Raw genomic sequence first — 27,156 nt, forward strand, 5'->3', positions numbered from 1 at the left:
ATTACCATATTCCATTTCAGATGGGTAGAACATTGTAAGATAATATGAGGGCAAAGCATGTGTGAGCAAAGGGAAGACCTTGCACTAGGATATGAGTGCAGGGAATGCCTTGAAGACAGTGAGTGTAATGTTTGTTGGGTAAAAAGGAATTCTATACCAATGATTATAGTCTTTGAACTTACAAAGTTTTATAGATGTTTTCCTTTATTTAGACATTTTTTACCTGGGGAGTTTTGCATACATGAAACTGCCAGTTCAGCAATTATTTAAATGTAATGGGATCTTGCTATTTGAAATATATCCTGTGATAAATACTTTTGTAAAGCAATGATTAAATTGTCACCAGAAACACTGACCTTTAATTTTCTGTTTTGTACATTTAAATTATTATACGTTGACTTTGCTAGAATAATGTATAGACTAAATCTTCCTTCAGAAAATGAATTTTTAATCCATTTAAACCATAACTCAATTTAAGCTCTTAGAGCATTGCCTCTTTCTAGTAAAAGTGTAATAAATACATGTAAATGATTCTTAGAATTTATATCAATAATTATAAAATTATCTACCAGTTTTAAAAGCATATTTGGACCAGACATTTGTTTATTCTTTGGCGAGCAATGACTGAATGTGAACTCATTTTATGATTCACAGAATCCCCATGGGCCTGTGGAGATACAGACAGCTGAAACCAGGCCAACTGAGTTTTAATCTTTTCTATCCTTTAGAAATAAATGAAATTAAAACCTATGGTTTTGTTATTTAGCATTTGTTGCATTGAGCTAAGATTATAAATATAGAATTAGATACTTGCTAAATGAATTTAAAATCTAAATTTGTCTAATTAGACAAATATACAAGATTTTGACCTTAGAAAATGAGTGGTAGAAGTGACAATTTAGTGAAAAACTCATGAAGAAACCCCCCAAAATTCCAAACAGAGATGTTAAAGTATTCTATAGTAGTATTTGCTGGTCATGGACCAATGCAGAGCACTAAAAGGTCAATTTCCAGTTCCAGCTCTTTCCTGAACTTCATGAAAGAAAACTTACTTTAAACATGGCACCTCTCTTCACTCTGCATGAGTTTTCCTGTCTTCAAACTGTTCATATTTTACAGAGAAGTTGGAATGCTATATGAAATAATATATATGAAGCACTGCAAGTTCCTTAGGACAAAGTTTTCACAACAAAATTAAATAACAATAGGGCACAAAGTATGAATTATACCTGACCTTTTATCTTAAAAAGCAAGTATATTAGGGATGAAATTTTACACTTTAGAAGGACTCATCTCAAAATGTGAGTTTAAGAAATATACGGTTAGTACAAAAATTTGATTCATATACAACTTCTGGAAAACATCTTGCACTGTACAAATGTACTCATTTGTGATTTAATTAAAACCCAATGCATAAAGCAATTCCTTAGAATAAATAATGTGTTAAATCAGTGGTACTCAGAGATATGTGACATGTAAGTCTTTAAAATTATTCTTAACAGAAAGAGCCACATAACCATTATCTGCTTTTTTGATATTTTGTATAATATTAAATGTACTTTCTAATATAAAAAGGAAAGTCTTAAATATCCATAGATTTCAAGCAGAAGAGCCACATGTGCCCTATCCTATTAAAGTGAGTGCTTAGCGAAGGGACATTTTGTGAGACACTGGGTTAAAGACCCTAAGAGCTAATAATGATTGCATTGTAATAATGTCCTATGGTGATACAGATAATTTTCGAATACATAAAAACAGAAAACAAGTTGTATAATTCTATATTGAAATAAATCCATTGCATATAACCACGTGGAATTTGATTACAACTGAGGCTGGAAGTTTTTTTGAGGACAAGACTACTGATAGAAAGATGAGAGCTTTCTCATGATGGCTGAAAGAAATATGTACCGCCAGACCATATTGCATAAAAAGTAACTGACATAGTCACCACATTTTAACAAGGTGCAATGTGAAATAATGCTTCCATGTTTAATAACAGAGTATCCTTATCAAAATAATATCCATGTCCAGCATGGGGAATGATGGATGGATCAATGCCAAAAAAGTATAGGATAAGAAGATGAGCTACCTACTTCATTCCTCCCCATCAAATAGACCTAGCACACCTAAAGAAACTAATGCTGAGAGCATGAGAAAGAAGTCACAGTGGTTATCTTTCATCTTTAGACTTCCTCTAGGTCTGTCTCTTATATTTCCCTTAATTTCTCGGCCTCTTTTTTCTAATCCTTAACTCAACCCACTGTCTGTCTCTCGCCCCTGAATTTGCTGACCTGTTTTTGTTGTTGTTGTTTATTTGTTTGTTTGTTTGTTTTTTACCAGAAACTCTGCTTTTCACTTTTGAAGCTGACTTGGCTTTTCACCTATGACCTCATGCACGATAAACCATGGGTAAAAGGCATCTACTCCTATTCCCCATGGTAGCCCAGTGGTGCCTGTACCAACATTTCCATGGCTCAACTATACACTATTTGATTATGAAAGATCTGATTTAAACTCAAGAGAAAGATTTGGAGTGAGATCCAGTAAAATCAGGGCACATATCTCATCACACTCCTCTTAGTTTGTTTAGGAGAGTTGGCCACCTTTCTACTACCGTGTTTCCCTGAAAATAAGACCTAGCAGGGCCATCAGTTCTAATGTGTCTTTTGGAGCAAAAATTAAGATAAGACCCAGTCTTATTTTAATAAAATATAAGCCTGGTCTTAATATTATATAATATGATATGATATGATGATATGATATGATATGATATGATATGATACCAGGTCTTATATTAATTTTTGCTCCAAAAGACACATTAGAGCTTTGGTCTAGCTAGGTCTTATTTTCAGGGAAACCCTGAAAAACTTGCCTCTGACAAACTTTGGCTTCTATTATAATTCTTGGTACATAGGAGGTCCTCAGGAAATATGAAATAAAAGGATGGATGGATGAATACATGGATTGTTATAAGTACTAGCTATAAGATCCAGGAATGATTACACTGGTTTTTGAGGGTGTACATGAAGTTATAAAGTATGATGACTCTATAATTAACAGAGCACGTATGGTGAAGATTTCCATTCACATTTCTTTTTTTAAAAAAATCAGGAAGCAACTCAGCACGTCTACTTGTCATCACTTTGAGAACATCTGTGGTTTTAAAACAGCTTCAAAATAGTTACTTGCCTAGAGTAAGGTCAGACTTCTGCTGTATAAGCAGTATTCTAAATTCATGTACACAGGTACATACCTTCATAAAGGGCAGTTTATAAAAATACCCATTAGCTGGCCCACATCTTCTTCACACCATGGTTTTTATAGTGATATGTAATGTACATTCAACTCACTAAAAGTCAGTCAAAATAAAGAAAAAGCCAGAGGTAACAGATACACCATCCTAATTTCTTGCATGAAAAACTGTACATTTCCTCTAGAAAGCCCAAGTAAGAATGTTTACAGAAATGGTTGATGGAAACAGCATGGGCTGGCATATAAAACACTTAGTATTTACCAGGAGAAAACATCCTAAATACAGTCTCTGTCCATCAGCTGGTGCTCAGTGTTTGTGTTTCCTCAGATCGACCGGCTGGATGTGGATAGCTTGTTTAGCAATATTGAATCCGTGCATCAGATATCAGCCAAGCTGCTGTCATTGTTGGAAGAGGCCACAACAGACGTGGAACCGGCCATGCAAGTAATCGGTATGTTTACTTTTTTCTCAGTTCTACAGTACAACAGGAAATAATATTTTAATAACCTCCCTTTGCTTTGGTTTTATGTTTCTGACTCACCAAACTTCCCAGGAGATCTATAAATGCTAAACCCATCTGCAGGCTCATTGTAATTACACAAACTCTGTATTTATTTTCAAACGGGTTTATATCCATTTGCTGAAGTCTCTCAGTAGCACTAAGCACACCGTTTGTTTTTTAATTTTCAATCTTTCAAACTCTTTGCCTTCCAGATGTTCTCTCATTTTGCTTTATGGCTAACATTTACTTGAACCTTAAAGAATTAAATATTTAAATACTTTAATAGCTTTACTGATTTTAGTCACAGTGTTTTTCAGCTCTTATGCCTATGAATCCATTGATGTTTGGGTTGTAAACTTTTTTTTTTTTTTTTCGTGAAGAGTCTATATGATTTGTAAGGCACACTAGTTCAACTTTTTCTCTGCTTTTCCTTTTTTGTCTATATTATTTGCTTTTAAAATACGTTTTTACTCTCAAACCAGCACAAATTATGTTATTACTCTGGTCAGATTTTTGAAACAAATAGAGATATCATTGGAAAAGTGTTGAGCCAAAATTTTATTCTCTCCACTTCTTGGGAGTTTCAATGGAAATACTGTATATGAACTCTTCGAAGGAAGTTGTCACATCCAAGACCTTATACACATAGTGCCATGTAGGCCAAGAATTCTTAAAAAAAAAAATTAAAATTCTCTGTTTCACACATAATATGCAACATATGCTCATTTCAAAAATATTAAAATAGTTCGTGAACACACAGGACAATAATAAACCCTGTAATGCCACTGTCTTCCCCATAAGTAATCACTGTTATAAGTTTGCTGTGAATCCTTTCTTTGAGACAGAGACACAAATACACCCACCTTGTAGATTTAATGATTATGTCTTTATTTGTTAATGGAAGCTAGAGTTATAAAAATGGCATGAAATTCATCTTGTTTAGTATTTATGAAGGAGCCTAAGTTTAATAAGCGAGGCTGATGTAATACGAAAGGTGAATCAACCTGGTTATTTGTAGTGTTTTACACACCAAAATGGCAGTCCACTCAAAAAGATTCTCCCACAGACAGATTTAAATTCAATCATTTCTTGTGATTAAATATCCTCATTATGTACTGGATGTTTTGTTTCTCCAAAACTCATATGGTGAAACCCTAACTCCAAATATGATGGTATTTGGAGGTAGGACCTCTAAGAGGTACTTTAGGTTTAGATGAAATCATGAAAGGGGGGTTTGCCCCATGATGGGATTAGTGTCTTTTGAATGAGAGGAAGAGAGACCAGAGTATCCTCTGTCTGTCCTCTCCACTATGTGAGGACAAAACAAGATGGCAGTCCTTTTCAAGCCAGGAAGAAGGTCTTCATCAGGAACTGAATCTGCTAGCACCTTGAACGTGGACTTTCCAGCCTCCAGAACTGTGAGAAATAAATGTCTGTTGTTTAGGACACCCAGTGTTTGTTATTTCATTATGGCAGCCTGAGCTGATTAGTAGAGTTTCCAATAAATTGTAAAAATATTTTCTAGAGGAAGGACTGTATTTGTTATATTTTTAGTATGGGTTCATTGATTCATTTATTAATTCACTCAATGCATCAATATTAAGCAGCAGCAAGTTCTGTGTGGCATTGTCAGGTACCAAGAGATGCAAGTTCATCTCTGTCTTTCAAAAGTTTGCAATCAAACAGCTCCTTGACCTGAAGGTATTTGTATAATACACCGTCATACACTACTGCAGATATTCAGAGGAGAAAGAGAATATTTCTAGATGGGGAATCAGAGGATTTTTGAAGACATTACTTGAGCTTAAAGGTATAGGTCAGATTTCAACAAGTGAGGTCCCGGTTGGGAAGACTAAGCTGAAGTAGAGCACGAATGAAAGCATAGACAGAAAGTGCCAAATGACAGGTGTGTTTAGGAAATGTTAAATAATGGAGTCAATCTTGAGTGAAGGATACGTATAAGGGAGAAGTGAGCAATGAATCTATAAGTATAGAATAGGGATAGACCATACGTGGAATCAAAATTTAGAATTCACTCTTCAGGTAGTGAGGAGCCATTCAAAGATTTTTTAGCAAGGGTGTGATAAGACACAAAAGCTTCTGGAGAAAGACAACTATGGTAGCTATCAAGAGAGTGGATAGAAGGAGAAAATAAGTCCTAGACGAATAGACAGGTAGTTCTGGCATTGGTAACAAGCATTTAAGCTAACTTGTGTATAGTGAGAAGAGAAAATAGTGACCAGGTTCAAGAAAAACGTGGAAGGAAACAAACAAGATTCAGGGTTTGGCTGCATGTGCTGGAGTCAAGACAAGTTTAAGGAGATATGTATCCTGATTTGCCTAGAATATTCAGACTTTGATAGGTGTATTAGTATTGTACTACTGTGTTATTAGTATTGTACTACTGTGTTACACATTATCATAAACCCAGTGCCATCATAAACCCTGTACCTGGTTTTGCAATAACTATATTTGGAAAAATATTTTGCCTATTGTTCAAAAATTCAGTCCAGTTTAGTATTTGTCCTGAATTTTCTCCCTTTTAAAGGAGGATCATTATTAATAATTGCATTACAAGAGATTTGGTAAGACGTCTACATTGTACTTCAATTTCTGACATGGTGTGTCCTAGTAGAGTGTAAGAGGCAGGTGCATTTGATAGTTTTCTCACTGTAACACATGGTCAACTCTGAAAGATAGCCTATCTCTCCTTTCCCAATCTTTTCTAGTCTCAGGGAAACTTATATCGTCCTTTGAAGTACAGCAGCCAGGGCACTGGCTGATAAAATGATGACATTCGGAGATGAGCAGCTAGCAACAGCTAACTGCTAACTGTCCTGGTGGGGGTGGGAGATACATTTGATGCAACAGATCCTGCCATCCACGGGATATAGCAGCAAGTTGAGTTATGGCCCATACTGGATGGGCCATGCCGTGACCTCTGAGAGGCTTGGAGCCACCACAATGACAGTCAGTGGGTTTAGTGGGGTTTGTAGGCAATTAAAGATTAGATGTAAATGAAATATGTGTGAGAAGTAGAGGCTGAGCCATCTTGCTACAGAGTATCTAGATGCTGTTGCTGCTACTTATGATATAAATCTATAACTTTTTATTGTCTACATATGCATATTTTATTTTGCAATCCACCTATTCAGAAGTAGGGGTTTGATGTACACATTTTTAATAAAAATTGTCTATTTTCTGTTTCTCAAGAAAGTTGATGATGAGCATAGAACACACAAAATACAATCTATATGGGGTCTTTAATGCTGTCAATTCCCATGAGACATCAGGAGACAGAAATCTGCTGAAGAAGCAACAACATCTACATCAACAGGTAGTCACTGAAAAGTCTGTGCCCATTTTTTTAAAGCACACTTGGCATTTGGCATTTGCTCTCCATGCGTTTGCCCATGCTATTACTTCCATGTAGAATCTTCTTCCCAACATGGATCCTTCTTGTTGAAATCTGATCTAAACCTTCACGGCCAAGAGCATGTTATTTAACACATGCAGCTGCAGAAAGTGTGTTTACAAATCACTCCATGCAGCACGACTTCATTTAGGTCAAATGGCAGTTATCCTCAATTAATTATTTTCGTTTTTAATTCTGAGTTTCCTTGGGCCTGTGATAAATATAAAGCAATGGCTATTAATGAGTTGATACCATAAGCAGACGATTTTGCAAACAGTTAAATTATGACAGTTTTATAACAGTATAAGCAGATAAATTAAACAGAAAATCAATTTATTCTAATAAGGATTTTAAAAGCATTTCATCCAATTCACTGAATCAAAAAAAAAGCTTTCGGTAGTTTATTGTGTCAAAGTTTCATTTTCTGACCTTATTGTAAACGCTACTATAACTTTAAAAATTAAACTTCTGAATGCAAATGATAATACGAATATATGTTTTTAGTGGAACTCAGCAACACAGTACAATAATGTTTTCACTAAAGAAAGAAATCTGTGGAGCAGAAATGTACTTGGGATTGATGGTGGTGCATATGTAATAAAGCTGTGCTATTAAGTGAAATGGTAACGAGTCAAAATCCATGCATAGTTTTATGTATACAAATTTAGAGTGAACTATCTACAATATTTGGAGGATAAGTTGGTATTAATTTAAAAAATGATTTTATGCATGACAGTACACACTTTCTTTTCTGCTGGTCACTAAACAACTTTTAGAAATTGCATTTTATTCAAAATCAGTTGGAAGTTTTTAGATAAGGTATCCAACACACAAAGGGGAAAAGTAATTTTTTAATCTTTATAATTGCAATTATTGAAAACAAAATTGTAAATGGGAAGACGTCAAAATTTATCCCTATAAAAACAAGGAATTAGCTTTAAAAAATTAAACAAGGAGAGTCTATATTGTGCAAAATAGTTAATTCTGAAATTTTGTAGTTATATTTTGGAAAACCTGACTTATGGAAAGAAGCTTTTGATGGAGCCCCTATTTAATTGTATGAAGTAATATCCTGTACCAGATTTTGCAATAACTATATTTGGAAAAACATTTTTTAAAATCATCAATAAAAGCAACTTATTTGGTGAGCTTTATTTTGTAAAAACAAACAAAAAAATAATCCAAATGGAAGAAAAAGACAGTACATGTAAGAATATTTTAACCCAAATATTTACACAATTCAATATGAAGTGATATATAATCAGAATTTCAAATCTTGCATTTAGCAGAATTATTTTCTGAGCCAATTAGGTACCTCTGTGCTCCCAGGAGAGTATTTTCCCAATTAAAAATATTATGGCTGACATATTTGAGTAGCAAAATAAATAATGCTAGTATTGGATTTTAAGCCATAGAATAAAATAAATATCAAGTCCATACTGACATAAATAAATGAGAAAGAAAAGCTCTTTCTTATAGATTTCAATGAATAAATGTAGCAAAGAAGAGGAAAATAGAAAATTACCATTATGCAAATACTATAGTCATAAATGTTGCATATAAAATCAACTGAGCCATGCTAGATTTAGTGGGTAAAAGTTTGAGAAGTATACTTTTAATAGTTTCAAAGTATCTCTTAAGTAATGATTAATCTCAAAGGGAAAAGTGGTAACTTTACAGTGAGAAACCAGGCAGAGAACACCTTAACCAAGCGATCAAGGTCAACAACACCAGGAAATAACACATATTCACATCATGAACCTTGTGATACAATGCACTGAAGGGGACACAACTTCATATCTGTGGTACTTTTTTCCATAACATGTACAATCATGTCCAATCATGAGAAAACATTAGACATCAGCAAACACAAATGAGGGATGCTCAACAAGATAACTGATCAATAAATACCGTGTTTCTAAAATGCCAAGGTCATTAAAGATAAGGTAAGACTGAGGAGCTATAATCTTTTAAAGGCTACAGAGGATTAAGGAGGAATAACATGCAAATGCAAGTGGGAACCTGGATAGATGTTAGAACAGAAAAGGATGTACACCTGAAACTAATAAATTAAAATAAAAAAAACAAATAAGTAAATAAAAAGAAACATTTAGTTTTAACAATAAAAAAAAGAGAGAAGACAAAAAAAACAGTAAAGGAACGCTAGTGTTGAAATTCAAATAAGGTGTTTAGTCAATGGTATTGAAACAAACTTCATTTCCTTTTTCTGACAATTGTACTGTGGTTATATAAGATGTTAACATTGGGGAAGCTGAGTGAGGAATAGTATTTGGGCCCTATTGATACTGTTTTTGCACCTTTTCTATAAGACTAGTTTAAAATAAAACAAGTTAAGAATATGGCTTACAGAGAAAACTCAATTAAATATGGCCACAATTTCAAATTTACCAATCATAGATTGCAACTTTGAGGAAGATTATAGAAAAATGTATTTTAAAAAATTAACACAGTGAGGCTATATTTAAAAAGGAAAGAATTAGAGTCCTGTTTTAATTTCCCTATCCTTTCTTTATATTTGGACTAGTTTTGTGGCTTACTTTGGCTAATAAAATGTGGTAAAATGACATTCTACAACAGCCTTGCGACATCCACTCTCTACTCAGGGAGAGAGAAGGCTCAAATTGCCCAGTCATTCCAAACAACACAGTGAAGGCCTTGGACCTGTGAGTAAAACCCTACTCAGCCAGCTGGTCTCCAGCCAGACTGCAAATGTATGAAAAGCCCCCATTAGCACCACATGGCGACATGCCATCCCAGCAGAGCCCTGCTCAGATTGTCAGCCCAGAAAGTTAGCAGCAAACACTGTTGTGTTAAGCCTTTACATTTTGGGGTGATTTTTTTGTGTGGGTGTGCAGCAATAGCTAACTAATATAAATTTACTGAGAAATTAATTTAACACCGATGACGAGGAAACGTTTGATTTGGAAGGTGGCTTTTGAGCTGGGACTTGAAGAATTTAGAAGGGTGGAGACTGGAACAAATGCCTTTCTAAATGACAAATGGCAGAGACGCCTCAAGGCAGGAGAATATGGGAAATTCATATAAAAGACAGCCATCCAATGTGGCTGTTACAGTGCCAAGGGGGCCTCCATGACCCATATATAGCAGCTATATTGATACAGAGTTCACTGGCAATTTCCATCACTAAACATCTTTTGCCAAAGTTCTCACATTTCATAAGATAAAACTGATTTTTGGTGAGATATTCCAAAATCATGTTACCACAGAATGAAAAGCACAAGTGCCCCATTTCTCTGTCCTCAGATGGCACAAATGAGAGTTTGTGATTCACAGCTTTAGTGCCAAAGGGAAAACTTTCCTGATACCTAGATAAACCAGGAGGAGGATTTTACTCAATAATAACCTTGGGGTTTGGATGATGTTCAGGTTTAAGCACAGAGGGATATGTTTATAGATCTGAGAGCTGTGGGGAACTGTCTGGACTATCATGCCAAGATACAAACTGGATTTTAAAATCTTGACTGAAGCAGTCTCTGTAAATAGGAAACAGGCTCTAAATCTTTAGAGATGGGAGTATGAGAATGTTGGCTCTTGTTTCCACTTAAATTGGAGATCAGTCTGTAACAATTTAAGAAAATAGTGAGCAAGGACAAAACAAGTAAGATGATAGCATAGAGCACAAGAACACAAGAGCTTTAGTATCAGGTTGGCTTAGTTTTACATCCTGGCTCATCTGATTACTAGATGTGCGGTCTTAGGCGTGTTACAAAATCCTATTGAACTTCAGTTTCTTATCTGCACATCTGAGGCAATAATGCCTACCTCACCGAGTGTTTGTGAAGATTAAATAAATCATATATAAATAATGCTAGCCCAGTTCCTACCAATAAACATCCAATACATGCTATTACTAGCTTGTTATTATCCCGAGAATATGAAGTTTATCCATCTATTTGCAAAGGTTGATTTCTCATGTATGTAACAATTTAATAAAATTGTTTTCAGAGGCCCTGATCATGTTTTTCAAAGAAATCAGATTTACTGGATGTGTGTGGTTTCTAGATGCTCCCAATATCTATGCATTTTGGTGATTCATATATCCAATAAGGCAATGCTTTTTATTTTTTTCCTATGAAAGGCTATTTAACATATCTCAAGTATCATTTCCACATTTGGTGGAGTGTATGGCAATTGTAGAAGCCACTTTCCAAAGATGGCCCTCAATGGACCATGACTCCTGGTAGTCACACTGCTATGTAGGCTAGGCCCAGATTGACTCTGGACTAACTCTGAGACTCACTCACTAATACAGTGCGGCAGAAGTGACACTGTGCCAGCCACTGGGCCTATGCCTTAAGAAAGGCTGGCATTTTCTACTTTAGTGATTTGGGGAGCCTGGCATTTAAGAAGTCCAGCTACTCTGCTGGAATATTACTGGAAGAGGTCACATGGAGAGAGATTAGACCTGAGACTATGTAGAGTAAGAAAGCGGCCCAGCTGCCCCAGCATCCCAGCTGAGGCCAGCTTTCTAGCTGTTCCTGACAAGGCATAAAACTTGTGAAGGAGCCATCTTGGACCATCCTGTCAGTTAATCCCTCGATGACTGCAGCCCCAGCAGCCATCCAGTGGAGCAGAAGAGCCAGCCCACAGACTCCTGGGAGAAAATCAAAACAGTTGTTTAAAGGCACCAAGTTTTAGGGTGGTTTATTACATAGCAATAGATAAGCCAAACAGGGCTTGAGCTCTCTTACAGGCATTTGCAACCATGTTATCGTGTTCCAAAGTATGAAAGAAAAGACTAACTCATGAATATGTCAAAGTCTACTTTAACAAATGTTAAAGTCGCATGCACACTGTGCTGAGAAGCCGAGCTGAGAGAAGTTTGTGGTAAAGGACTTGCAATTTCTTAGATGTCATTTCCTGAGGGGGAGTTCATCCTTGAGTAGAAAGACAATTTACTTTTCTGTTGTTTGAAGGTGTAGTGGATGATGTACTGTTGTTCTCCGGCAGTACTTTGTTCTCCTGAAACAGTGTCTCTTGTATGTCCCTGAAACAGGAATCTGTGCCTTTAGCACTGATTTTGTGAGAAAAGCATTAGTCACTGACAATTCATGTTATGATGCCACGTGGGAGACGCCACAAAGTAGCTCACCTGAAAAATTTTTCTAGTGTTATCATTGTTATATTTTGCGTGTGCACGTGCACGTGTGTGTGTGTGTGTGTGTGTGTTACTCAGGACACAGATAAGCTTGCCCTAGTTAATTCTGGCCCACTAGATCAGGTTGGGACAGTCCCAGACCTATATACTAAAAGATGTGAGGCTGGCAGGAGGAGGGAGACCCAAATGTAGCAGCTGAAAGGTCAGGGCATTTTGTTCCAAATGTTTGCAGTAACAGGGAACCTGTCAGTTTCATAGTATATGACAGGAAAAAAAAAGGGGGGGGCAGGTTGTTCAGGGTCAAGTATACATGAGTCCACACAGGAAAAGAAAAATCAGCAGAAGGCAGTCAGCGGGACACAATGTGGAGGCTGGGGCTTCAGTCTCCTAAGGGAGATCAAGGAGGGTCCCTGGGCACCTAGGACTTCTTCCCTGTAATAAAAATAAAACCAGGGTGGCTTAGTGATAAGTTCTACAGTTCTTTTCTCTGAGAGGAATATCAAGTTCTAAGATGTTCTGCTGATGGAGCTGGCTTGTAGAAGTGAGTGGCTTAGCTGTACAGTCAGATTTGAATAGAGCTGTGAAAAGTCACAGGTTGCACAGAAATCACATAGAAATAAAGTCCTAAATTCTATGAGTTTAAGAGTTCTGTGAGTCCCTGAACACTTGCCCAACAGCCAGGAAGTGAAAATGAGAAGTGCATTGGCAAAGGTGCAGACCTCGGAGGTGCACAATAGCCTGGAAAGGATGTGGCCTTTGGAGGGAGACAGATCTGTACTTAAATTTTGGGTCAGTCACCACTAGCTCTGTGACTGGGGCAAGTCACTTGGAGCAGTGAGGACTGCACTTCTCTGCCTAAAATAGAAACCTCACCAAAAGAACTTAACCAAAAAGGGGCTTTTTCTCTCTCACATAACAAGAAACCTGTAATTCAATCGTCCAGGACGGGGGCAGCTGCCTGCTGGCTCCTTGCAGCTTTTTCCTGCACAGTATTTGACATGTGGCATTTAGCCACATGGCTCAAGACGGCTACTCCACTGCCAAGCATGCTTCCTGCAGGCAAGGAGAGCAAAACCACCTCTTCCCAAGTTTTTTTTTTCATGTAAGGGAAATAGAAGCCCTTCCCAGAGCCTTCTACCTGTATCTTTGATTTCATTTCACACACACACGCACACACACACACACACACACACACACTATTTCATTGTATACACATATACCGTCACACACAAACACACACTTGCACCTATATTTGGCCACCCATAACTACCAGAGATTGGGGAAAGGCCAGTAATTTTAACTGGGTGCATTGCTGATCCAAATTCTATTAGTCTGGGAGAAGGAAGAATGGGTAGACAATGAACAATGGATGCCAGATTCATTTCTTCATATTTCAAATGGGGCTAGTGAGTCCTCTGTGGCAGAAAGATACAAAACATACAGTGCATCCCCGGCAGAACATAAGCTCCACATGGGAAGAATCTTGTCTGTTCTGTTACTGTAGTGTCACCAGCACCTAAAACAGTGTCCCCAGTCAGTACTTACTGGATGAATGAAATGAAAGGCAGATGGAGATCATGAGAAGTGTCCAGTCCAGTACATTGGCCATCACACGAAACACAGCGATTGTTGGTGCTGTTACTTAGCCTGCCTGTGATTTTTCCTATGGCGTTTTCAGAGGCTGGTAGTTGCCATAGAGCTATTCGCTGTAGCAGAAGCAAGCTATTTACAGAAGCAAGCAAGATATTTACTAAGGTGTGATAAATGGAATCATGGTTTGGTCCAAGAACAGGCTCTGCAGTGTTGTCAACCCTGAGAAGGGAAAAGTTATATCTTTTCCTAATCCAGCCAGGAGAAATCTTCACTTTCAACTCTCAGAGAGCCAATGTTTTATTTTATTGAGATATAATTGACATACAACGTCTATTCAGACGTACAACATAATGACTCATTATATGTATACATTGTAAAATGATCACCCCCAATAAGTCTAGTTAACATCCAAGAGACAGTGTTTTCTTAATGTGCCAGTTATTTTAAAGATCCCCATCTGGAGTTAAGCATCCAGGAAGTCAAAAAGGTTCAGGAAGAGACCATGAGTTACCATTAAAATAAACAGCTGTATTCTTAAATGTTAGTACTGGACTAATCCTTAAAGAGCATCCAGTCCAACCACCTTATTGTTCAAACAAAAATAGAGAGAGCCTGATTTGCCTCCAAACAGCATCCCTAACTCTGGACACAGTCAGAAGGGAACCTTCGCTGTGCCTAACACAGTCTAACTACATATGATACACCATTCATCTCCACTGCTCACCAGTGCTCCTCAGATTGTCCTGCCCGGCTGCTAGGCCACCTGCCACTGCCAGATGTGCTGGGTGCATGCTGTCTCAGTGGTGGAATGGCTTCTCCTTTGAGAGACCTCAACATAATTATGACACCATCCTCCCTGGCACTGGACATAGTGGTGGTCATGGGATAGGACCCCACATTCCACTATGTCTCCCTTTCTTTCTCCATTTTCTCTTATGATCCAGCTACTGCAATGTTCCCACTCTTCACCCTTCATTTCCTCTGAATCCCACTCCTCCCAAATTGCTGTTATCATGTCACCAGAGACCTCAGAATTGTCAAATCCAATGAATATGTTTTTCTGAGCTTATCTTACTCTAATGCTTCTGAAAAAAATTTTACTGACATATTCCTGTTGTCAGAAGAGAATTATCTTGAGCCCCAGGGAATGTGGGGTTATGACCTGAAGCCACAGCCATGGGCATGAAATAACTTTGTAGTCTCATTTTATCTTAAGAATTCATGTAAATTTCCGATTCTACTCTTTTATGTGAAAATAATGTGCTTTTTCCAAATATTTTAATAAATTTGATACTGCTTGTTTTAATTCCATGGCTGCATGTACCACCTGGCCCCTGAATTTGGTCTGAATTTCATAACCCTAACCAGGGTCCCTTGAGTATCCTCAATAGTCGATTTTATCCCCAGGTAAGATAGGAAATAAATGAGACTTAAGGCAAAGGATGATGACTTCTGTAGGAGGCATTTACTCTTCCATCTTCTTCCTTCTCCCTTCCCCCCTTACTTTATCCTTCCCCAGAGAACACAAGGAAGCAAGGAAGGAAGGAAGAAAACATAGAAATGACCTGGCATTTTGGCAGGCTAATCTGCCTTGTTTAGTCCCAGCAGCTGGGCTCTTGTCCACGGAAGATAAGCAGACTGTGGCGAGCTCTCCTTGGAACTCCTGGGTGAAAACTGCCAATAAAGCTCTTTCATTTAGAAATGGCATATTTACTCAGTTGTGTGTGTCACTCGTGGAAGGGATAACCAGGAGCTGGCGTTGTCTCACCCATCTTGGACCTTCTTTCCAGGGAGTGGGCCATATCCACCCTCTGTCCTTGTAGCCATCCCAACCCCTTGTCTGTATTCTAAATGCTCTGTCTTGACAAGTTTTTACTTGGAACCACAGAATTGTCTTTTGGGATATATTTTAGACCTTAATTATGCTTTAAGATTTTAACTAAAATTCTCTTTAACATCATTGTAGTTGGTTTTCAGAGTTGAAACTTATTGCGTATTTTTTCTTACTAATACACGTAACTTCGTACTTTAAACTCTTTGTCTTAGTCAGCTCATGTTACCATAACTAATTACTATGGACTGAGTGGCCTAAACAATAGACATCTATTTCTCAAAGTTTTGGAGTCTGAAAATCCAAGATCAAGATACCTGGTTCTTGGAGAGCCCTCTTCCTGGTTTGTAGATAGCCACCTTCTCATTTTATCCTCACATGGTGGATAGAGAAAGCTCTGGTGTCTCTTCCTCTTCTCATAAAGACACTAATCCCATCATGGGGACTCTACCCTCATGCCGTCATCTAAACCTAATTACCTCCCAAAACACCACTTCCAAATATCATTCCACTGCACCATAGGGCTTCTACCTGTGGCTTTTAGGAGGAAACAAATATTCAATCCATAATACTCTTTAGAAGTAACAGTTCATGTGATATTTGTATAGGATTTTTGAAGAAAATTTTATGCGTAGTAAAGAGGGGACATTCAACTCATCATGATTTCTCCCAAAATATTTTTCTATAGAAGAAGAAAAAAAAACACATAGTGTGTTGATTGGAATTAAATTGAGCTGGGAGAAACAGAAAACAAAACAAAATATTACTAGTTTAAATAAATTAAATGTTAATTGGGTAATGTTCACTTCATTATGTAAAAGTCTAAAGACATTTTTTTAAAAATTTATTTATTGGGGTGACAATTGTTAATGAAATTACATAGATTTCAGGTGTACAATTTTGTATTACATCATCTATAAATCCCATTGTGTGTTCACCACCCAGAGTCAGTTCTCCTCCCATCACCATATGTTTGATCCCCCTTACCCTCATCTCCCTCCCCCCACCCCCCTTACCCTCTAGTAACCACTAAACTATTGTCTGTGTCTATGAGTTTTTGTTTCTCATTTGTTTGTCTTGTTTTTGGTTTATATACCACATATCAGTGAAATCATAGGGTTCTCTGCTTTTTCTGTCTGACTTATTTCGCTTAGCATTATACTCTCAAGATCCATCCATGTTGTCACAAATGTTCCTATATCATCCTTCCTTAACGCCGAATAGTATTCCATTGTGTATATATACCACAACTTCTTTATCCATTCATCTATCGAAGGACATTTTGTTTGTTTCCATGTCTTGGCCACCGTAAACAAAGCTGCAATGAACATTGGAGTACACGTGTCTCTATAGAGAAATGCTTTCACATTTTTTGGGTAGATACCCAGGAGAGCGATTGCTGGGTCATATGGTAATTCTATTCGTAATTTCATGAGGAACCTCTACACTGCCTTCCATAGTGGCTGCACCAGTCTGCATTCCTACCAACAGTGTATGAGGGTTCCTTTTTCTCCACAGCCTCTCCAACACTTGTTGCTATTTGTCTTGTTGATGATAGCCATTCTGACTGGGGTGAGGTGATATCTCATTGTGGTTTTTATTTGCATTACTCTGATGATTAGTGAATCCTGGGATATACCTGGAATTACCCTTTTTATTTCTCACATATGTTTAATGTACATTTTTCTTTCCCTCTTCTCCATCTCCCCTGCTTTTGCTTTAGTGATTATAGCTAACATTCATTGAGCATTTATTTGCACATGCCAGCTGCTGATATAAATATATCACATATTTGAACTCATTTAATCTTCAAATGACTGTACTATTATTACTATTCCAAATTACAGATAAGGAAATTAAGGAAGACAGAAATCAAGTCACTTTCCCAAATGTCACAGAAGTAAATGGAAAAGCCAGGATTTGAAAGCAGGCAGGTGATTCTAGAGCACTGTCTCTTAAGTGCTATGACTTTCTGTTTTAGCCCCCATTATTTGTTTCTTGTGTTATCACAGAAGCTTTTCAATAGGTTTTTCTTTTCCAGTCTCACTATCTCCTCCCCCAAATTCCATTTTTCATACGACTAACTCCCAGAGTAATCTTTGAAACACAATCTAATCATGTTAGTTTGCTGTCTCAAATCCATCAGTGATTGTCCACTACCTTCAGGTTGGAGTTCTATCTCCTTCCCAATACACAAGCTCCTTCAGGATCTGGCCACTGCCTACCAATACAGCCTCGTCTGAAACTTCCCCACGGACAGGGTACCAGCAGCCATATTAAACCACTTGCAGCTTTTGGGTGTCTTGCTCCCTCAGGGTGTCTCTCTACCCAACTCATAGCTCCTATATCAAGGAGAGACAGTTATGGAAATAGCTCAAACGTCCTCAAGAGGAGACAGATGACTCTCTGTGTTTTATAGCTCTGTTGTCATGCTTTCCACTTAATGTGGTAAATGGAAGTCTGTTCTTCTCTCTCCCTTTATAAGTTCCTTAAGGGAAGTGGTGATTTTTCATATCTGCAGTACCTACCAAAGTGCTTGGTTCATAATTGTCACTCATTAAATTGTTGCCAAATAAGGATGAAGTAAAGACTATACCTACTTCATTCCCTTTTATGTTCCTAAACAAAGCCTAGTTCAAGGAGAACTCTTGGATATCATTGGTTTACCCTGGTTTACTTACCTGCAGGGGAAGTTCACCTCGGAGTGGTGTTAGAATAATACAGAGGCTGCATTGTTTGGCATGGCACATCTAGGATATGGATATGAGGATATGGAAAGATCTGGATATAAGGATCTAGAAGTAAAGAAGAGGTGGGCCTCCAAGAAGAACATGAATATATTTACATTAGTGAAGGGAGCAATGTGGAACACAGAAACAATGATACCAGGACATAAAAGGTGTTCCATATTCTTGGGAGTTGTTTTTAAAGGAGATAACTAAGGAAATTGAAAAGGGTGCATTTTTTTTTCTTTTTTGTATGGCAGCGAGTGCAGAAAGTCTTGGGTTGTAGAATTTTTAAAAAGAACTACACAATTGTTATATTTATTTTATACGATTCTGGTGCTTTTGTGTCAGGCTGCTAGAAGTGAAATTACCTTCACTGGTCTTGGCTTAGTCCCTTTTCCACTCCTAATCATCTCTTCCATCCCATATACATTAGATAGAGCAGTTGTCCTTCACCGCTAAAGAAACGCAGCCGAGAGTTATGTTACCGTGGAAACAGAATCATTTCTTTTGCCGCAAGACACATCGCTTCATCTGCACTATTATGAAGCAGAATACATTGGTAGGGCTGGGAGGAGAATCAAATATTCTGCCCACCAGTGTTGTACTTGGCCTTTGGGTGAATAAATGACTTTCAATTATAGTACTTAAATACCTTTTAACTTTAATAATTATTATCAGAGCCCCAAAAGAATTTTACTTGGAAAAGAGTAAAAAATTCCACTCTGCTGTGAAGGGGAGAGCTATAAATTCTTTCAAACTAGACCACTTCCATTAAAGAAAATACAAGGGAATTTACAATTAATGGTTTCATTGTGTGTAAAATAAATGTCTTTGCCCTTTGTTTTTTAGCTTTCTGACTTGATCCTATTGTGGATTTATGAGGGCGTCCCTACCTTTCTTTCTTTGTCTCTAACCTGCTTTGTAATGAACATCCATATTTACAACTTCAACTTGTATTGGGCTGTGTGAATTCAGCTGGTTTCTCCTTAACTTGCTCCTGAGCTTCCTATGAGCCTCGCCGCTCACTTGCACTTCTGGGCCATAATTCCTTCGCCCAACCAAAGCCCTCACTCCCATTTGCCACCTGGCTCTGTTACTGGGAGGCTCTCCTCATCTTATGCCTAACCCTCAATTTAGTCACTATCATAATATATCTTCTCTTCTTATAACTACTCTATTTCTTACTGTCTGTGAGGCCATTGTCTTGAAGAGTAAATCTACCAGACCTCTATGGATAGAAGGATCAACCCGGTATAATCCCAGTGACAAAACAAGAATTCCTCATCTCTTCAGTTCCAAAGATACTCACAGATGCTGAGTTTCTTTACAAATCCAAAAAAGCACTGATAAACACACACACGCACAGGACACACAGAGTCTAGCAATAATCACAGGGAAATCTCATATAATGAAAACGAAAGCAGTCTTTTATTGGCTGGATATAATTAGAAAAGTACAAGTGTTTTAATTCTAGAGATAGTAGAACAGCATTAAGAGACAAGTGACATTCATTAAGCAACTTGTCAGCGTCAGGCACTTCCTACATCCACATCTCATTTAATTCTCAAATTCATCCCAAGAATTACTATCACTTATTCCCACTTTACAAATGAGAGAATTGAGGCTCAAAGGTGTTGTTTTTTAAGAAGTCATTCCCAAATTCACCATAAAAACCGTACATGACGGTGATTTCTGATTCTTTCCAAGTGCATCACTTTGCACAGTGTCCAACAGTTTTGACATATGAAAAGCTAAAGCCTGAGGAAAAAAATGAGAAGAATATGATCGCTAATCCTGGCTTTGCCACCTCCTGCTACGACTTTGGGAAAATCACTAATTTATTTTAAACTCAGATTTGTCCATCCTTATTTAATATGGATAAGAACCTCTTCTCTCCTCCTATATATACAGGTTGTTGAACAGCCAGTGCATGCAAAAAAAGGTGAAAATACAAAGGGTATTTCTATTTCTGAAGGAATACGACCTGCTGTTCTTACTATAATAGGTCCATACACTTCCAATCAATTCAGCTCCAAATCATTATCAACTCCAAATTTGCAATGTTTTTGAGAGTAGACTCTATCACATATTTCTTTTGTGTATCCCAAATCATCTTAACACGGTGCAGGGTTGGGCAGTGGATGTTTAATACACATTTTTAAATGAAGGAGTGGGAGATTAAGTCAAACTATTGTCCAATATCTTCCTGAACCATCAGTTACAGATCCAGTTTTATCATACTATCAAAAAAGAGTTCTTAAAGGCTGGGCACAATTAGCCCAAGCTGCTTTATGAAGAGACAGTCATTCTTGTAAGCCTTGTTCATAGCATTATCCAATTGACATTATTTCCTTTTATTTATTATATCTATTTTTTAACAGAAACAATGGCCGATTCTTTTTATCATCACATATAAGAAAATATTTTATTTATCTAAGCTCCATTGCTTGCCTTTTAGAGAACCTCAGGAAATGTTAGTGGAATAAATATTTAAAAATGATTTACGTAGCACTTGAAATTTCACTTTCCATAACTTTAATAAATTAACAATAACTGCTGCATTCTGAGCATTTACCATGCACATACTATACTCTGAACTGCACACACGCTATCTCTTTAATTTTTACAATGACCGTGTGAAGTTAGATCTACTATTGTCCCCATTTTACAGATGGGTAAACAGGTTCAGAGGGTAAAAATAACTTGTCCATCATAACCTGTCCAAGTGCGTAGCACAGCCTGATCCAAACCCACGGGGACTGATTCTAAGGTGCTGCCCTTAGCCAGGCTCCTGCATGCCAGCCATACACACGGTTACCTCTGAGAAAATCATCTTTCATTTGCTGCCTAGCTCTGTTAAGCTCTTTATCTTTTGTTTTATAAAAGAAAGGAAGGGAGAGAGAAAAAAAAAAAAACAGGGAGGGAAGAAGGAGGGAAAAAAGAAGAAAAAGAAAAGTGGTGGTGGGAGGCAGGCCACTTAATATCTTCCACCTCTCCTGAATAACCTGGGGATAAAGTGGAACCCATCCAACTTTTTAACACTAGTCAAAGTTGTGGCATAATGAATATGCGAAGTGCCAGTGTGGTCTGACTTGATATCATTTTGCCTTTGTTTTGCCTTTGTTTTGTTTATGTATCAGGAGAAATATTCCTGCAGATTAAAGGGCCTCTGGAGGATATTTATAAAATCTACTGCTATCATCACGATGAAGCGCACAGTGTACTAGAGTCCTATGAAAAGGAGGAAGAGCTGAAGCAACATTTGAGCCTCTGCATCCAGTCCTTAAAGTAAGGCCCTTTCAAATGATGATTTCCATGCACTCTCAGCTGCCTAGCAGGGAACATTTTAACTGGATGTAGATGAAAGTCCTCACATAAATCCTAGGTTTTATGAAGCTTGCTGAAAGCTCTACTTTGCGTTCTCTTTATGAAAAGCTGACATTCCAGAAACCCTGATTGACTATTTTTTTCCCTGCAAAGATGACTAAAAATAACATGGGAGAAGATTTGGGGATCTGTAGAGATAGAAAAATGCAATATCAAAGAAGTGAAATATGGAAGAAAAGCCCCTCCTTAAAGCTGTTGTTACATGCTTGCTCCACACAGATCAAGGAATATGTGAGACAACACGTGGCACTGTGGCCACTGTAGCACATGGGATAATAAAATCAGAGGAATGTCCGTGACTCTCTGAAGGGCCCTCAACTTCCCCCAGACTCACTGTGGAGAAAGAGAGGAGATTGGCGAACACAAGTCAGGCCCTCTTAAAGTTGGTTTTAGGAAAATTAGTCGTACCTTCCTCCTCATCCCCAAATTGTTGGTGGGAGGTGCTATATATTATAGATTTATTTTTAATCCAGAAGAAATATCTATGTACTATAAAAACCTAAAAAATAGAATAAAGCATGAATAAGATAAAAGCCCTTGCTATTCCATGTATTAATTCCTTGCTAAACCATGTATTAATAACCACAGTTTGCATTTTCTTCTAATCTTGTCTATATGCATAAATATGGACATGTGTTTGGGGTGATTCTTTTAAATGAATTTGGTATCTTACTGTATATACAGTTTTTTGTTTTTTTATTTTACCACATGAAACTTAAAGCCCAAATTAGTGTCTTACTCCACATCTTATCCAGTGATTCTATTGTGGTGTTTTTAAAGATTTTTAAAAATTACCTACTGTCAAATGGTCTTGATTAGGCCAAGAATTAACCAAACAGGGAGAGTTGTGATGTATAAATCAATGCATACCAACCAGTCTGACCTTCTAGTACATCCCCCTTACATACTCTATTGTAGGGGGCATTAATGGAGGTCCTAATGTAGTACAAGACATTTGCAGCTGAATTAAAGTTAAATTAGGAGACTAAATGAGACTATGATGGAGAAAGTCTTTCTAGGCAAGAACTGGGCCTGAAAGTGGGTTTAAACTGGCCAGGAAAAATTTTTTTAATTAACTTTATTGCCCTCTACTGGTCATTGAGTTATTACAGTTCTTTAACCATTTTTCATGCCATGGGAAATAATATATTTATGAGGTGTGATCAAACAATATGGTGAATGTTTAAATTTAAAGAATTTATTACAGTAAAAGACACATTGCCATTAATTCCCCCTCAAAAAACTCCCCCTCTCTTAGAACATACTTATCCCATTGTTCTTGCCACTTTCTGAAGCAGTTCTGGAAATCCTCTTTCAAGAGTATCTTTAGTTGTGCTGTCATGACTCCCTCGATGTCCTTAATAAATTCAAAACATTAACCTTTCATGGTCATTTTGACTTTGGGAAAGAGCCAGAAGTCGCAGGTACCGTATCTGGTGAATAAGGTGGAGAAGGACACACCATAATGTTTTTATTTGACAGAAATTGCCATATAGCAGAAGTGGTGTATGACACAGAGTGTTGTCATGATGGAGGATGATTTACAGCACACTTCAAAACACACCTTCTCTCAACCGTAGCTCACACCCGACTGCACTGAACAAGTTGAAACTTGTCACACACTGTTACTAAGGTTTGATGTGCTACTTCCCGTATTAAAGATCCCTGCCTTTCCATTGGATGGCACTCGGCAGCAGCATTCACTGTATTTTGTGATCACAGAGTAAAGGCTCATGTCTCACATGGCTTCTGGTACGGCAATTTCTGTCAAATAAAAACAGCACTGTGTGTCCTCCTCCACCTTATTCACCAGATATGGCGCCGTGTGACCTCTGGCTCTTCCCCAAAGTCAAAATGACCATGAAAGGTAAACGTTTTGACTCAATTCAGAACATCAAGCAGACATGACATCACAACTGAAGACACCCACAAAAGAAGACTTCCAGAACTACTTCAGAAAAATGGCAAGAGTAATGGGATACATATGTTTGAAGCAAGGGGGAGTATTTTTGAGAGGAATTAATGGCAATGTGTCTTTTACTATAAATTTTTTTTTAAATTTAAACACTCACCGTACTTTTTGATCACACCTCATAAATCACAAGCATTTATTTAGTGCTTGTGCTGTACCAAACATAGTTCTGGGTGCTGAAAATACAAAAATAAATAGAGATTTAGACCCTGCCCATAAGAAGCTCAATATGACCAGGTGACTCTTAAAGTTAATATGTGATAAGGAGCTCCTGTTCATATTTCTCCACCATTTGAAATTTAGTTCAGTGTTAGCAAATCAATCCAGAGAACGCTTAAAGTCTGTAGTTGTATCCATATTAATAAATTAATATGTTAGGAGCATAGTCTTCTAAATATGCAGATACTTTTTTCCTCTAGGATTAAATAATCGTGTTATCCTGGGTGTGAATAAACACCTTTTCTATCTTATATAGTGGCAAGATCTGATCCAATAAATGTCTGTCCTGAGCCTCTTTCCTTCTTCAGTTTCTAGAAATTAAAAAGAGAAATCCTATAGCAAGGGAACAACTAACACCTTGGGTCATCAGCTCAACTCCAACCCTAAAAACGGAGGGGAGAGAATGTAGTTCGTTTCTTTGTCGTGTGCGCTTAACCACTGACCAGAAGTGAAGCTGTCTATTCAGAGGGGATGAACATTAGTTTATTATTCATTAAACTTTTGACTTCTAAGAGAAATTGACCGTGTCAGAACATTCCACTAGGCAGTAGAGCTCAGTGTCATACCCCGTAAAAAGCAGTTAAAGGCAGAGGTAATTTTTGAACTTCATGAAACCTTAATTACTGAAAATTACTTTCAGACGCAATGGCTCATTTGCTCTTTTTTCTGAAAGCCTCGAGTTATTGCCCTGGTGATGTCCCAAATCTTGTGTATTCCACACCATTCTGACTTTAGGGAATAATTTCAGGCACTGGAAGGTGTTAAGGTTTAGAAAGCACAAAATCGAGAGGAAGTAATATTGGCAGAACTATTTCTTAAGGGAAAGAAAATCAAAATAAAATAGCTTAAGTTAGAGCTCTTTTCCCAAAAGTTGCCTTTCTATGAACATAAAGTTAATGATGAATTGTACTCGTATGCCTGAAAGCTGAGAGCAGTAGAATTATTGACATTAACTATAATACTGACCTCAATTGAGCTAAGCTTTAAATTCTGAGAAACAGGTTTTCAAACAGGTTTATAGGCCAACGAGAGTCTGGAACACCCAAGGGCTTGATTTCCCTTGCCAAGTAATCAGTCAGAGCTATTACTGTGGCTCTGCCTTTTCCTTGTGGCTAAATAGCAGAGCCCAAGTGCACAGTTGCCAATTTCTAATGAATATTATGTGTGGTCTCCATTTTCTACTGTGCAAAGGGATATTAGAATAACTGGGTTTGAAGCAATATCCACGAGAGAGGTGGGTGGCTTCATGCTTCAGAAGTTAAAGCAGATTTTAAAGCAACTTAGGTTGCATTTTAACCAAATCAAAATATATTGATTGAGGGCCTAATAAATATGTATTAAGAGTGCTAGATAACGTTGAAAATATGTTTTAAATATATGTATAACTATAGTTCTTGCCTACTAGGAACACACCTTCTAGGTTGGTAGATAAGCAAAACCATCTGGAGAGTTGAATAACAATCGCAGAGTAATTTAAATAGCACACCAGAAGCTGTCAGGTGAAGTTCAAGATTAATTTCCAATGCGATAGTAGAGAGATTTCCTGGTTCTGTAACAGCCTAGAGCTCATAACCTTTGGCTATTCTTTGAAGCCCAGTATCTTTCAAAAGAGAAAATAATATTTGCATCCAGAAAATGCTTTTGAATCCCTTTGAAACACGAGGGCAGTGTTTCCTGGTGTGTGAGTTCCCCTGCATCAGACCCACCAGGAATTGGGATTAATAGTGCAAATTCCTAACTCTGCTCCAGACAAGAAAAAAATCTGGTCACTGGGGGTCCAGTCCAGGAACAGGCATTTTAACCAGCCCCCTCAGGTGGCTGTGGGTACACACTCCAGTTAAGAACTACTTTAGCAATTGGAGAAAGACAAATACCATATGATCTCACTTATATGTGGAATCTAAAGAACTGAATAAATGAGCAAAGTAAACAGAAATAGTCTCAGAGATATAGAGGAAAAACTGATGGTTGCTAGAAGGGATGGGGGTAGCGATGAGGGCGAAGGGGAAAGGATTAGACAGCATAAATTGGTAACTACAGTATTGCCAAGGGGATATGACAGACAGTTTGGGGAAAATAATCATTAATCTTGTAAAGATTTTGTAGGGTGTCAGATGGGCTCATGTCTTATTAAGGAGACCACTTCATAGACAGTGTAGATGCCTGACCACTGCAGTGTGGTCACTGAATAATATTGAAGCTGAAGCTGAATAATATTGAATGTCAACTATAATTATATATATATATACACATATATATACATATATACACACATACATATATGTGTATATATATATATACATACATATATACACATACATTCACAAGATGTGGAGTACAGCATAGGGAATAGAGTCAATGGAATTGTAACAGCTATATACAATGTCAGGGGGGCAATAGATTGGGGAGGAGGGGTTATCACTTTGTGAGGGATGAAATGCTCCAACTATTGCATTGTTTTTTTGTACACCTGAAACTAATTTAAAAAAAAAAAAAGAACGACTTTAGAAGGAGAAATGCCCACATCACTCACTCGCTGCTTTCTCTGAAGCACATGAGCTATTTTCGACTGTAGAGACAACCTAAGCAGTAATTTCAGGGTTTGGAGACCGTAAGACAGAAAAGAGTAAACTATCCAGAGGCACAATAACACATCTGCATCCATAGCATGCAAACTGGAAATCTTCATGTTTTCATTTGTTCAACAAGGAGTATTTACAGAGCTGCATTAGTGACCCCTAAGATTGTATGAAATACTGTATTAGTACAGTCCCTAAATTTATGGCAGTTACTTGCTAAAGATCTAGTTACTCAGCCTCCTTGGGGTTATTTAAGGTTTCTGATCTGTGTGAGGAAAAGTGAAAAAATAGAATAGCTATAAATGCCAGTGTAGCTATAATTAGAATAGCCTGTCTGCTGCCTCCTTTTTCTGTTTTTCTAGTTATAAATACTGCCAAATCCTTGTTGCCTTTCAGAGGCCATAGAGATCTGTTTATTTTGTAACAGAAAAAAGAATGAAGGGGCTTTTCCAAATTTTTTGGTGGCTGGAAGACATATTTCTAACTTCATGTCTAGTTGTTATAAATTAATCTACATTTTTCTTCCTAACCAAAGC

General features: G+C 37.5%; 1 protein-coding gene across 1 annotated transcript in view; it reads left to right on the plus strand.

Annotated features, from left to right (window-relative positions):
• The window catches only part of ARHGEF38 (Rho guanine nucleotide exchange factor 38), a 120,565-nt gene that overhangs the window by 52,831 nt on the left and 40,578 nt on the right, over positions 1-27,156 (plus strand). Inside the window, exons 3-4 of the mRNA XM_081045103.1 lie at positions 3,581-3,704; positions 21,604-21,751. Coding sequence (XP_080901229.1) covers positions 3,581-3,704; positions 21,604-21,751 — 272 coding nt within the window. The remainder of the gene's footprint in view (positions 1-3,580; positions 3,705-21,603; positions 21,752-27,156) is intronic.

The sequence above is a fragment of the Rhinolophus hipposideros genome (genome assembly GCF_964194185.1).
Source record: "Rhinolophus hipposideros genome assembly, chromosome: 1".
Taxonomy (NCBI): Eukaryota; Metazoa; Chordata; class Mammalia; order Chiroptera; family Rhinolophidae; genus Rhinolophus; species Rhinolophus hipposideros.